Below are 14,955 nucleotides of genomic sequence, written 5' to 3'. Positions count from 1 at the left end.
TGTGTGTGTGTGTGCGCTTGCTAATGTAAGATGGGTGTGAGGGCTAACCACATACTTAACTTGTTACATTGCATTTTCTGGGGAATTGTATACGTCAAATATGTTATTATGAGGATACTTTGCTCACCTATACAAAATCCCATGCCAAAGTATCCAACTGAAATCATAACTTACTGTCCGTTGTTGAGACACAATGATGTAACATTGATTTATATTGCAAAATGTTTGTGTAAATATACACATTTAACCATGCTAAAATATGAACAATTGTAATAAGGAATTACCCCACAGTCTTTCTAATCTCACCTGAATATTAACAATCTCAGCAACAGTACACTAAAGGTTCCAATAATGCATTACATAGTTGAGTTTCCAGATCAAAATGGAGTTCCATCAGCGGCCGAGCCTACGCCTGGCTTTTTAAATGACTCATCACATCTTTCAGCCATTTGTCTCTCATTAAGACCGGCAGTCATATAATAACCTGGGGATTCCCTGGTACACACTGACATTAACCCTTAACTGTTTCATCTCTGACGTGAGGTGGAAAGAAAGGTTGGGCGAAAAAGGTATAGATGAGACACAGCTGTGTCGTCTGCATCAGGATGCTTTGCATCTTGCAACCGTAGGGTTAGAGTGGAATGTCCCGAGTTGACAACGTCAGTTTTTTTTTTTTTCGGAATTACTTGCAAGCGTTTTCTTATTGCATTTCTTTTTTTGTAAAACCTGTTTCTTTAACTAGGCCTCATATATATTCATGTATTTTCTCTTACCTTGAGCTTTGGCCGCACAATGTGAAGGATATAATGGGGCATTCCAAGAGTTACAATAGAGAGACATTCGGTTGGTATTTGTCAAATTCACTCCGTCTTTTACATTTCCATTAAGCCCTTTCCTTACCTAAGCAGTGGGAAACACTAAAATCTACCCAAGCCATATCTACCATCCACTAACAGTCAGCTAACAGCCTGTGCTACGGCTGAAAGCAAGATTGTACAGCTCATTTCCTACTTGAGATATGACTTGACGTTTAAGGCGCTGGAGAAAACCTCGATATTGACTGATTGAAAAGTCTGCGGGCAATTGCTGAGTGCTGCAAATACATTACTCCCCATTGTGGGCAGCTAAATGGAGGAATAAGATGGAGAACAGCATGTATGGTAGATGTAGACTGGAAATCAGAAAGAGGAGGGAATTCACTGGAAGAGAGATTGTTCTGGAAAGCCCTGCGCCCATGTGTCTTAACTGACTGTAAAGCCTGCTGTGGCTCCTCCCTCGCTTTTACCAAGCCTTCCTCATCTTTTTTTTTTTTTTACCTCTGTCTTCTGGAAATTGTAGTCCATCACATCGTAAACAGGCTTCATAATTGCCATGGCAGGACATACAAATGTAGTTTTATTATTCTACAAATTGAATATGGCACTTCTTTGTTCAACCAAAAATTGCGATACTGATCTTTTGTAGGAAAAGCAATTCAATACCGATCGCCTCCACCAGATGTGTTTTGTATCGTCAATATCTGCTATATTTTTGTATATATCATTCTTATTATACTTTTTATTTGTTTTCTATCCACAGAATTCCACATGTGTGCTGCTTGTGGAGGCCTTTTATGGCGGCTCTCACAAACAGCTCATTGACCTTTTGAAAGAGAATGTCGCCGGCTGCGTCGCCCACACTCTGCCCGCAAAGAAATGGCACTGGCGGGCCAGGACCGCTGCCCTCCATTTCATGCAGGCCATCCCACCCAGTTCTTCATACAGGTAGTCCCGCCGAGAAACAAAATGTCTGACTCGTTTTGTTATTATTTTTGAACCAAGGAAAGCAGTATGCAGGCCTAAACTCTTTTGAATATAATACACCCGGTCACTAGTTGTATTTATACCCATGGTTTGCATGTGGAGCCGCGTTTCCTGCAACACTGCGTTTTTGGTGGTATTAAAGTGAGTTGATTAGCAGAAGACAAGATGTTCAGGACTTTTAATTGGCACTTTAATCAGGTTGAATGTAGCATTCTTCTTAGCATAAAACAGCCCCTTTGAAACCATTCCAAACTTTAGTTTTTCCCTTCCCTTCACGCTAGGAGTGCATGGCATGGCCCTTGGATTTTCGAGGGTGAATTCATCAATCACACACAATCTCACACACACGCTGTGAGTCATCCTCAAACTCTCTGTTTCAGCATGTAAATGTTTGCATTCACCACAATATTTCACCATATCAACGTTAGTTATCTTTTCGTGCACTTTCAGTCTTTGGTGTTGACGTAACTGAGCACACACAAACACACCGACTGGTAATAAGTCAAACCAATGTGTCTCATTATTTCTGATTTACACTAATTTAAGAAGTGACCACTATGTTTTTTTTAGTGACGCACAACTAATACATTTGCAACATTCCCTGGTTAAATTCCTTTGCAAGCACTTCATATATTTACTTTATTTTTTTGCATATTATGCATTAAATATGCATTATTATTATTATTAAGTCTCTCGCACACTAACACACAAACAGACGCACCCACACATCATGCAGAAACAGCACATCATGCACTCAGAGAGAAAGACTCACATCTATGACACTCAAGCAGTCAAGACTTATTCAATCCATTAAAAAGGTCAAATGTCTGCTGTCACAATTGAAGCGGTTTGTTGACTCAGATCAGTACCTTGCCACCAGATGTACGTGTATCATGGCATGTCATTGTGGCCTATATCTTTTGCTTGTGGAACAATAAATGTTACTATGTACAGGCATATTCATGTCACTGGCGGGGGTAGGACTTCAAATTATAATATTAAACCCTTAACGGCGTAAAGCCCACGTCTGGTCCCTCCGTCTTCCGTCTAAAGCTACAACCTAAAAGTTGAAACTACACGGGATGTCCCCTCTGACTATTTTTGGTTTAGGGAAAGGTAAAAATAGCGAATGCTCATCTGGTTTGAGTCAGAACGGACGGCATTAACCGGTGGGACTTTAGAGGTTGAGGGCGATTTGCCGTTTTGCGTGTCGTCCTGCAGGCCTCTTTTAGGTTGGATGGTGGGGTGGGGCAGCATGAGAGGGGCCAGGAAATCGGGCTAATCCCAGGTCTGTAAGGCACACGGGCGGGGGGGGGCGCGGTGCAGTGATCCTAGCGATGGCTCGTGGAGCAACCACATCAAAGCATGTGGCTCGCTCGTGGGTTAAAATAAAAATACGAAGCGACGAGAGAGAGAGAGAGAGAGAGAGGGAGAGAGAAAAGTAGGCCTAGCTGAGTGATGAAGATGTGAGCCAAGTTTTGGAGTGGAGGAGAGAGGATGGGGGGTCATTTAGGGAGATGCAGAGCTTCAAAGCATCCCCCCACTCCCTCAGTACGGCATGATGAGGAGCATGGTGCGGTGAGGTGTGTTCTCCGTGTGCGTGTGCGCATGCTTGCGAGTCAGTGTGTGTGCGTGTGTGCATGTTTACGTGTGTGTATGCATGTCTTTTAGGGGTGGAGTGTTATTTGAAGGTCTAACAGGGATTACGAGGATGAGGCCCACGCATGACCTACACAGATGCTTCTATTACCAACGTTGAAACCAAACTTCATGCTGCGCCGTGGAAACAATCTCACCACGGCTACTAACATTGGAACACTGTGTTCTAGCCTCGGTGAGGTTTAGATTGGCAGAGCAAGTGTTCATGTATCTGTGAAATGATGTCCGAGCCATTGTGAACTGTGATACTTAAGTGTGCTTCTATCACTTCCGACTGCCTCCCCTCTCTCCCTCCACACATGCACACACACACACACGCACGCACGCACGCACGCACGCACGCACGCACGCACGCACGCACGCACGCACGCACACACACTTCCACCACCTCCATGCAGGGTGCTGTTCACCAGCTCTGTCCTCAATCTGTGTGAGCTGGTGGCCCTGCGGCCGGACCTGGCACCCCTCAAGAAGGTTCTCTACTTCCATGAGAACCAGCTGGTCTATCCCGTACGCAAAGACCAAGAGAGGGACTTCCAGTATGGCTACAACCAGATCCTCTCCTGGTGAGGACAGCCGAAAACAAACACACGTCACACAGTCAGGCAATTTGGATGATCCGTTACCATAATATCACGGGTACGCTTTAAGCGGCATGAAGATAATAACAATAAAACAAGCGTATGTCAAAGCAGAGCTGTCCCAAATAACAATAAGTTAAGCAATACGACAATTAAGCACACACTTAATTACCCATTTGTTTGTACATAAGGAAAAGAAACACTAGTCAACTGTAATAGTTTGTCTTAATGAGCATGTCAGGGCGCACATGATTGGTTAATTACCGTGGCCCAACATGATGCTCTCTGGGTAATTGAAGTCACTCTTGTCGAGCGACGGCATTGTCATTAATCAGGGGACTAACAGGAAAAGAGAGGCACTCTAAAAGAAAACTGATTGTTGTTGATCTGCATAGGGCAACATGTCAATAACTCAGCTCGGCGCAACCCACTCCATCTCCTTTAATGTCGTTAAGCCAGTCAAATATGGCAGCATTAAATAATATGCTACTCAAAGCGAATGGATCATTAAGAGACATTTGATTGGATTGAAGCCAGATTGCTTGGCTAATTTGAATTATATTGTGGCCTGCATTCATAATGAAAGAGAATGGGACCCATTTTCCGAGCCCCCCGACCATGAGCTCTGCGGCGGCCCTGAATAACTCTTGAGAGAGTGGGACACCAGGGTCGGGCCACGTCCAGCGCTACCAGCTTCTGGTCCAGCACGCTCCTCTTCTCAGACCTCTCTCCACTCTCTCTCTCTCTCCCTTCCCTCCCAGCCTGGTGGCAGATGCGGTGGTGTTCAACTCCCTCTTCAACATGAACTCCTTCCTCTCGTCCGTCGGGGCCTTCTTGAAGCGGATGCCCGACCACCGGCCAAAGGACTTGGCGTCGCTCCTCCGGCCCAAGTGCTCGGTGCTCCACTTCCCCCTTCGGTTCCCCCGTGTCGCCAGGTCAGTGCGGTCGGCCCCTGGTGTCCCGCGGTGGACACGCCTTCCGGGGAAATACCCCGGGAGAGGGGGGTTTCGATTTTTACCGTTGACATGTTTTATTTGTGGCAATCTGAAAGATCTCTGTTTCGTTATAAGTTTGCACTGATATGGTGAAAGTAAACGGTGCAGCGCCACGCACACAAGTGAGTCAGTGCGAGTCTGTTGCAGTAGCTCCGCCATACCCTCTCTGGCAGGACAACCATTCTTGGGTTGATGGAAATGCATCACCTACTGGGCCGTTTGGGATTTGATTAAAGAATGTCACTAACGATGCCCAGTTTGTAACATTCATAATTCTGCAAAAGCAAGGGGTTTTATCAGTGGGCCATAGGCTCGATCAACCTCTGTCTTACCTTGTTCGGCGATAGATAGTGGCTGAACTGGCATTAATTAAAATATAAATGTTGGGATATCTTGGAGATTGACACTTTAATGTCTGATGTTGTTTAATTTCAATCTCTGAGTGATATATATGATATATATATATATATATATATATATATATATATATATAGTTATATTGATGGAGACTCAAATCATCCAAATTTAATATTAACAAGAACGTTTAGCAGCCTATTTTGCAAGGTTCTGCCATCAAGGTCTAAATTCACTGTTGCAATATCACATTCGTATCATGGGATCCATGGCTCTGGCGTTGCCGTGAATGCACTGATCCTTTCATGTGGCGTCTTTGCTGCTGTGTAGGGATCGGGTTTTAATCACAGGGAAACTCCACTTCATCTCAAGTGTTAATTACATGGAGAAGGCACCAAGGTCTCTAGTTATTTTTAAAGTTGTGTCGTCTTTATTTATTTATTTTATCATTTGCTTCTCCATTCCGTTCGTCTAAATAATTTATAGAGGTAGCACTGGTTGCTTCATGGGCCTGTTGGATTCAGTATTATCCTTTAGTTATTATTTTTGTTTAAACACATCTAATTAGAATGAAATACTCATGGGGACGACAAAACAACTGTCACCGTGGATCAATTGGATCCAGGTTTGCCTTCATAAACTTTAGTCTCGGATCAGTGAGAAGGGGGTGGTACATTTTCATTGCTCTGTTCCAAAACAATGCACTGTGGAAGAGCCAAAAATTCTATGCTACAGAGCGAGAGAGAGAGAGGGCTCTGTTTCCTATTAAACCCCAAATTAACAGCAGCCACTTCTTCACATGAAAGCGACAACATCGTAGCCCCGTCGTCGGGAGTTTGAATGCAAGCGTTGAAACGCTGACAATGTTTACGAAGAAACGCCAGCGTTAATATCAAAACAGGTGAGCTCGGGCCTGATTTCATGTCGTCCCTGGGATCCCTGTGTTCCCATTGAGACATTTTTGCCCTCTTAAGAAATCAAATCAAATCTGGAAAAAAGGGTGGGATTCGTGGCACTAATTGAATGAAAATTCATAAACACACAATGGCGTTATTCAGCGATCCAGCCTGGTTTCTTTCAAGCCTCTCCTCTCTCAGGGGTGACCCAGTGCCGAAGAAAAGATGAAAGTCTTCGCGGCTCACCCAAGTGCACATATTGTTCCGAGTGTACTCTTGTGGCGCATTATAGCTAATTATTTAGGGCCCACAACCCCCCTCCCCCCTGCGGAGACGCCTGTCCGTGAAACTTTTGTGTGTGTGTGTGTGTGTGTGTGTGTGTGACCCGTGCTACAGTAATTGTGTCACACGGCCTCTATATCATGGCCTACCCCCCTCCCCCCCACTCCCTCTCCAGAGAGGAGTCTGTGGGTTACACAGAGCGGAGTCAACGGCGATCTGTGCAGTTTGAGTTAGTTTCCTTCCCCCCCCCTGCCCCCCACCTCTCTCACATGTGTCATGGCTGTGCTTTCGGCACTATGGCCACAAGCTAAGCTTCCTTCTATGTTACATATACATACAAAGGCTACTTTCTGATTCTTGTTTTCAGTACGGTGCACATATCATCCGTCCCTACCCCCCTAACCCTGTGTTATAATTAAGTTGGGCATGACAACACCAGGAACCCTCTCTCTGTGTTTCTTTGAGCATTGGCTAATGTTCGTGCAAGTTGTGTCGTGTGTGTGTGTGTGTGTGTGTGTGTGTGTGTGTGTGTGTGTGTGTGTGTGTGTCATTTTTTTCTTGTTGTTGTTTGCATGCACCTCGGCCTATTTTCTATGTCTACTAGCTTGGGTAAGAAATGCTGAAAAGTGAGCTGCCATGGATGGCGCAGGCGTCTTGCCCAGAGTGTTTTTCAGCTCATTTTCAGATGGTAATTTGCCTGATCCAAAGCAAACTCACAGAGTGTAAGTAAGCGATTATATGCATGGCCGACAATCCCCCGACATGCCCGCGGTCCTTTTCCAAACACAGTTAGTCCAGCTCTCTGAAAATATAAAACGCTCAGAGAAACAAATGGATGTGGCGGGATGGGGGTGGGAAGGGGGAGGTGGGCTGAACACCGGATCATGTCTCTGCATAGGTATTTTGTCGCCTATCCTTTATAACTCTTGTCTCCCCGTTCAAACATGTCCAGTGATGTTGCTGTGATCGTGGTGTAAACGCTGCCAGTTTCAGATGAATACGCTAAAATATGCATCATTTCTTCTCTGTTCTCCTTTGCTTTCGGGGGGGGGTGGGGGCTTTTGAACCGTGTGCCTTTTTTTTATTCCTCCGTGAAGCCAGAGGTCTCTTTGTGGCGAGCGTTGTTTTGTGGTCGCCCCATCTATCAATCGGCCTTTGATAGGCGGACTTTTGTAATTTAATAGCGATTGACCTGAGCCAGCAGAAACCTGCGGTGGTACACAAAGCCATCCCATTTATCATGGCAGAGCAGCAGGGCATTGACTTCTCTTTGAGAATTGTCAATCCATGGATATGGTATGGAGGGTGGGGAAGCCGAGTGTAATCAAATCAATGTAAGGGGCCACCACGTGATCAGCAGGTGCCACATTCTGGCCGGCAAGGGCCCCCCCGCCGGCTTTTTGAATGGCACCCCTAGTTTCTTCTATTGCCTTTGTGTCCTTGTCATGGCCTTTATTTTTGTTCACCCTCAGGAGAGGTAAATAAGCAGGTGTTGATAGAAGATGTTTATTTGATTCATCGCCTTTAGTTGCTTAACTTTCCCGTGTAAATATTTGCGTGTATTTGATGGGGAGTTGGCGGATGGAAGATATACATTTTTTATTTGTTTATTGTGAAACGCCGCGGGAAAAAACGTCTTACTATGTGTTACAAGTGCCACAATTGAAAGTAGCTGAATGCAGATTTCAGTTGGGAACATGAAAAGAAAAGCGCGTTTACCTCTTCTTCTTTTTTTGTTTCTAGACCTCCCCATTGATGCCCGGTTTTCATTAAGCCCCTTAACTCTCTGCAGATAACTGAAGCTACTTTTAAGTTGATTAAGAAAAGGTTCTTTGGCTACTTTTAAAAGCCATTGATGTGGCTCCTAGCAGTCAGTCAGTCCAGGTCTCCATGTGATTGACTCCTGGAACAAGGCAGCCTGGAGCAGATGGCAGGATATCCTGTTTGAAACATTCCTTTGAGAAGCTCCAACTCAAATGGACTTCTTGCCAGCAAGATGAAAATGCTTGAACAAGGAAACAAATAAAAGAAATATGGATAATTTTCTTTGTCGGTGGCATGTTCGGTACAGCTCATCATAGGACTTTTCATAGGACTTTTACAATAAATATGTAGTAACACCAACCCAATGGATAACTTTATGGAATTAGGAAACCGCGTATTTAAATTCAGCATAAGGAACCTCTATTGCAGCCTTTTGACCGGGCGACCGCCAAGCCTTCTCTAACCTTGTGGGCCCTAAGCAAACCCTTTCAACAGTTGGTCCCCTGAGCGGCTCATCCCCATTGCACCAGACACTCCGTTTCTACAATCTTTTCTTGTTGTGCGATTACTTTCAAGTCGCCATCGGCCAGCGCTGAAGGCTTGATGAGAATAGGGGGGGGGGGGGGGGGGGGGGGGGGGGGGGTGAAGGCCTAATCACGCCATCCCTTTCTTAAGCTTGTCGGGATACATGATGAAAACAGCTGTCGGCCACCTTTTTTTTTCCTGCTTTTTTTTTTGACGTCACACCTTCTAGCCATTAATCCCTCGGTGGCTATATCTGCAGTCATCTGCCGTGTCAGTCTGAGATCTTTAGGTTCTAGGAAAGTATAAAAGCAACATGCTATAGGGGCTCGGAACGGTTTGTTGCCGCTTAGCTATTGTAACCCGAGGTATAAGCCAGTGACTCGGTTCTCAGTCGTTCGTGTGCCAGGAACAACCACAATTGGGCCCATATGCGTCTTTGAAGTGCACGGAGCTGACTGTGATGAATAGGAATGAATTAAGGATCAAACCCCGCATTGGTGATTTGTCCTTAATACCGAACTAGCTAAGAGACTGGTGTCTGACCGGTGATGATATAATCAAGAAAAACGACTGTTTTCAAACACAGGGCTAAACAATTGAATTACACCGATGCCAGGAGAGCTCTGTTTAAAGAACAGAAACAACAGAAGAACCAATGGGGCTACAATTTAGCAAAAAAAATACCTTCAAACCAATGTTGTTACACTCTGCTTCACTAATTACAATATTATGTATCGTCCTTTTTTCCACTTGGAAAGAGAAAGACAAACAGAGCATATGAGAGTGGTTTGCTTTGTATGTCAGCGTTAAGCCACCTCACTTGGACTGTAGTCTGCCCGCAAGGCATTCCAACAGCCAATGATAGACCATCCTCCCATTTCTGACCTGAGGTGGCTTTTAAGTTCTCCCCACCTCCCATTGTTGGAGATGTTTACCCAATGCCCTCAAAATGAGATAGGTCTCGAGTTCTGACGGAGAGACAAAACGACAAGCATGCAACCGTGGCTGCTCCGCAGTCAATGACATCACAGGACACATGGGGGAATTCTTTATTTTTAATTGGAACAGAATGAGTTCCGAGGCTGCTCTCTCATGAGACTTATGGCTTTTGTGTGTACAGTGAATGAGTTATATTTATACAGTGTTTAAAGCAAGCTAAGTAATGATAATCTATTGGCCAAACATGTTCACATATTCAGTGGCTCTCGGTGGATTTTTTTGAGTGTGTGACAGTGGTTGGCAGGCCTGGCTACAGTTCTTGGATGCTGGTTTCGTCTTTGTCCCAGTACTTGAGTCGCTTCCAGTACCTGTTGCGATTCGAAGTGCGATTTTTGGACGCTATATCTTAGTCTGTGCACAAAAGCGCTGTTGTCAAACTCACATTTGATTGATGTGGTTAAAGAACAACGCCAGAAAACATTCCATTGGCTTGAAAAAATGTTTTAATGCAGAATGCTACAAGCATGTTTTTACTTACTGTGGTTTGTGGAGGTGTTCGTATATTTTCTTATTTTCGAAATCCTACCCCAGTACGACATTTGAAATTTTCACGCCTCGGCTCAACCCCGGATTTAAAAAAACCCAAAAGAAAAATTTTCAGGGTACAACCTCTGCACACGGCAGATACAGCAGATGTCTTATGTCACATTTTCGGAGTTCATCCGCACATTGCGTAATTCCACCCATATCCTCCAACCAACTGCAACGACAAAAAAGTCTGCAATCTCTTTTCACTTTTGACCTTCTGTGGCCTCCCCACCAGACCGAGAGGCAAAAGGGCCTCCTCACACCCTTCCCATGTTAATCCACGGTGAAGTCTGAACACTCCTCCAGTATTTCCCCCGTAGGCGTGTGTGACCGCGGCCTGTGATGGCCTGTGATCACCAACGGGGTGAAGTACACTCAACCACCCTCTCCATCCCCCAGCCCCTGCTCCTTTCCTCCTTCCTCCCTCCCCCATCCCCTTCCTACCCACCGCTAGCAAGTGCCGTCGCTAGTTGGACGTAGGAGAGTGGACCGCGATCATTTCTGACTACGGGGTCAGCACATAATGACTGTAATGTAGATCTTAATGTGCCTTAATGGCCTGCTCAGCTCATGCCAATCGAGGCCGTCTCGCTCTCCCCTCGGTCCCGGCTGGACGCGTTGGCTCTCTCGACAACGAGGGAAAAGCACCATCAGCGGTGTTAAGTGGCCGTGATTCAGGGGCTTTATGCTGATGAGATTGTTTTGAAGTGATGCCCGTGGGACAGCGAACCTCACTGCTTTAAAAACCTCTCAGTGGTTTCTCCCTCTCTCTCTCTCTCTTCCCATACTGACCGCTAACGTAGCCAGGGCTAGGGTTAAGCCCCCTGGGGAGATCCACTGCTGGACCACCTTAGCAGGGCACTAGATGGACGCTCACGAACACCGCTTCCACTCCAATTGGGTTCAGCAGCCATCATGCTTGTTGTTTGACCTGCAACGCTCCTTTTTGGTCTCGGGAAGACAAGGAACATTCCCTCTTCTTAGTGTTGTTCTTGTTAATGAAAATGCGTCTTATGTTTTAAAGACATTCAGGAATCGTGTCAGATGTTCATGTCGTAAGGTAAAATAGGAAACAAAAAACACAAATGTTGCTACATCTTTACAGTCTTGAATTAATTCATTTTTGGGCAGCGTCAAGCTATTGTTATCTTTGTTGTATTGAATGGGCTCTCTGGGTATAGGAGCCCTTCCAAGTGCAAGCTTCAGATCCAGCCCGTGTTTTATAACCCGGTGGGAGAGACACTTGTGATTATTGCCAATAAAGGAAATTAGATCAAATGATTTTTGACTTTGACTCTCCCCTTCATCCTTTCACATTTAATCAAATGGACAGAGGTAAAGTCATCACAGAAATTGCTGTTGATTTATAAATAAGCTAATTGCTGGCATTTTCTCTAAGTACCTCGCTCTCTCTTTCTCTCCCCTTCCTTCTCTCCACTTCCCTCTCTCCCCCCCCCCCCTTCAGTAGACACAACCACGGTTTTATAGCCCATAGTCAAAACCTCTTCATCCAATTTCTAAAATGGCTTATCGAATACAAATTTCCCAGGGGCCAGCGAGCCAGCATCATTGGTCATACCTAACCACTAGCGCCTCCTTGTCAGCCCTTTTAAACAGGCATCTCATGAGAGAGATGAATTCATGTCCATATCTCTTATACAACATATCCATCCCACCCTGTCTCTCCACTTTGTCATTTTTATCAATGACTTGACGAAGTAATGTCTGGCTGCCTGGCTTTTCTGAAACTCAAGCTCTAAATTGCCTTTATGGATCTTAATAATGCAAGTGCTAGCCAGAGACGGACAGCCCGGAACATGGGCACCGGCTGCACAGTATGTTTTGGTGTGTTTTTTTTATGCTAATTTTTAGTACACCTGAGGCAATATTAACACCCCTTTACAGTAGCCACCCAGTCTCTTTAGCAGGGCTTTATTAGATCAAAGGAATACGTGATTTAAGTACTGGAGATGAATAAGTAAATGGGCATTAAGTCCTTTTACCTAACGACTTATTCCCATTCCAGATTAACACGTGTTTCAATTGGGTATTTATTCATGTTTTAAAGCAGAAAGGTGTGCTTATTTTACACGGCAGCCCTGCAGGATGAAAGGCAGGAAAGCTAGGGAAGAAGATGAAATTGAAGAATAAAACCACAAATCTTCAATTGGTTGTGTGTTTACATTTTCCAAGTGATACAATAGAAACATTTGTATTTAGAGGTCTTCCACATGCTGCTTGGTATCTGAGGGGTTGTTTGCCAGCTGAAATTGGTTATGCTGTGATGTCATCTTTACAAGAGACGACCTCTGGTGACAGTGATACGTATTAAAGTACAAGGAATCCATTTTTGGCTTGCTGTGCATCATGTGTATCAAAAGTTGAATGACTTTCAATTTGTGGAATTGTCTTTGTTCCTTTGGTTTGGTTTATGAAACCTACTTCTCAGTGTTTTTTGTGTCTTTGCTACCGAGTTCATCGCTTAGACAACATTCAACATAGCCTTACTGATCGTTGTCTCGACAACTACGTGTTTCATCCGGGACCACACAGACGGACAGACAGACAGACAGACAGACAGACAGAACACCCAGTGACAGGCTGGGCTGTCCCTCTATATGCAGGCTATACCGTGCTCTCCGCCCTCCTAAACTTCACCCTCGCCATGAAGACGGCTTGCCCCGGCTGCCAGCACTTTCAATGTGTTTCCCATTCCCCTCCTCGACGCAATGACATCAGCATCTTTTATTTCCAGCGCCTGTTCTGCCGCTCGGTCCCAGGGGAACCAGCGGGTGAGCGGGCGCTTGGAGCCAGGGCCGGGCTACTTTCTTTCAGTAGCTTAGTGATGATGATGATGATGATGATGATGATGATGATGATGATGATGAGGAGGAGGAGGATGACATCTTATTGTTTTGGATCAGCCGCTGTAACTCCGCCTCCCTTGCGATGCGCCCTCCTAGGAGGCAGGGCGCCGTGTGGTCCTCCGTGGTCTGTCCTGGGAGGAAGTGGGCGTCTCCACACTGCAGTGAATCAAGGTTATTTTTCCTCTTTTTTTTTTAAACAGTCTTCTCCCAGAACACAAGCTCCTCCGCGGGCCTGCGGCGGCGGCGTCCCCCGATGATGACATCACCGTCCCTCCGGGCCAGATGCCTGAGCCCCGCTTAGAGGATCCTGAGGCGCCAAGGTAGCGGTGTGCGGCTGCCTGCCCGGAGTGACCACCCAGTGTCGAGGCAACCCAATTCCATTGACCTTTCACCTCTTTAATGCAGCATGACGCTCCATTCGCCATGTGCTGGAGTTAATGACAAACTCAATGAAGTAACCTGCCATTTGGACATGTGTTAATTCCCTTTGTACAATATTTTCACATATATATATAAATTGCGCAGCATTTCCTTGATGTGGAATACATATGTCGTATTATCTTACGGTTAGAACTGAGGAGCTCGGCTCAGAGAGCAACAAGGAGGCTCGGGGAAGTCCTCCAGAGACCAGGCCCGGGCACAGCTCCTCGCTGGGACAGGGTGAGGCACCGGGGCAGTGTGGCACCTCCATCCGGGACGTCCCGGCGGGGGAGGAGGAGCAGGCCGCATCGATGGGAGGATGTGGACCAGGTGACCAGACCAAACCTTTGCATATTGTCTGGCCCCACAGGTGGTGAGTAAAGACGCAAAATAGACCCTGACCCTTCTAAATCATTTCCTCTTTTATCCAACGCCACTCACAGTGAATACAGATACAGGGGCATTAAGGTGGCGGGAGGGGTTCATGCTTCTTGCTCAAGGGTCCTTGCAGGGAGACTGTGGATATCGGGATTTGAACCTAGAACCTGTCAACTGGAAGTCAGAAGACTCTATCCAATAAACTATATCCAACCCCCCCTTTTTTAAACTAACATATAAAAAGGGAGAACACACACATAAACACACACAAATAAACACACACAAACATCATCACCCCAACAGCGCGATTGGAGCATCTTTTGATGGATTGTCTTGTCAGCCTGTTCGCCTACTGGAGCACGTGTTTAGCGTTTACACCAAAGTCTGAAAGCATGTTGAGCCAGCAGGCTGTTGTTATGTCGTTCACCTCTCCTGCTATGCTGTGTGTTAGAGCAAAGTCGTCACACAGAGAAAACCCATAATCCAGCGGTCAGATCAATCACAATAGCATCTGGGTGCCATCCTCGCGGATGATTACTCGTCTTGGATGGCAGTTTATTCTCACAACAAAAGGGCATGGTGGATTACATACAGTGGAAGTCGTACAGTAAACCCCAGATACAGATGCATCAACATGCGTAAAGCTAGGGTAGGCAATTTATGTTAGAAGCATTTTTTGTCATATTTGTTGAAATTTTGCTTAAATCCCAACAGCAATCATTGAATCAAATAGTCTGACCAGAAAATTAAATAATAAGGTATCTGTGGCTGTCGCACGCCTGTCCAAAGATGCATTTTGGCAATTTAAATGATTGGATGTAGTACCTGTCTGTCTACCTGCTACCTGGCTACCTGCTCACACTCTCCTCACTCATTGCACAAGACAGGTGTATTCCACAAGGCTT

General features: G+C 45.5%; 1 protein-coding gene across 2 annotated transcripts in view; it reads left to right on the top strand.

Annotated features, from left to right (window-relative positions):
* The window catches only part of gtdc1 (glycosyltransferase-like domain containing 1), a gene marked incomplete at its 5' end in the record, with an annotated part of 28,760 nt that overhangs the window by 2,935 nt on the left and 10,870 nt on the right, over positions 1–14,955 (top strand). For both annotated transcript variants that reach the window (XM_079731447.1, XM_079731446.1), the window contains 5 exons: positions 1,579–1,763; positions 3,860–4,027; positions 4,804–4,977; positions 13,453–13,572; positions 13,824–14,045. In XM_079731447.1, the coding sequence (XP_079587573.1) occupies positions 1,579–1,763; positions 3,860–4,027; positions 4,804–4,977; positions 13,453–13,572; positions 13,824–14,045 (869 nt within the window). The remainder of the gene's footprint in view (positions 1–1,578; positions 1,764–3,859; positions 4,028–4,803; positions 4,978–13,452; positions 13,573–13,823; positions 14,046–14,955) is intronic.

The sequence above is a fragment of the Pollachius pollachius genome, assembly GCF_949987615.1.
Source record: "Pollachius pollachius genome assembly, chromosome: 3".
Taxonomy (NCBI): Eukaryota; Metazoa; Chordata; class Actinopteri; order Gadiformes; family Gadidae; genus Pollachius; species Pollachius pollachius.
Note: the sequence above shows the minus strand (reverse complement) of the source record. Positions and strands in the feature narration are given on the sequence as shown.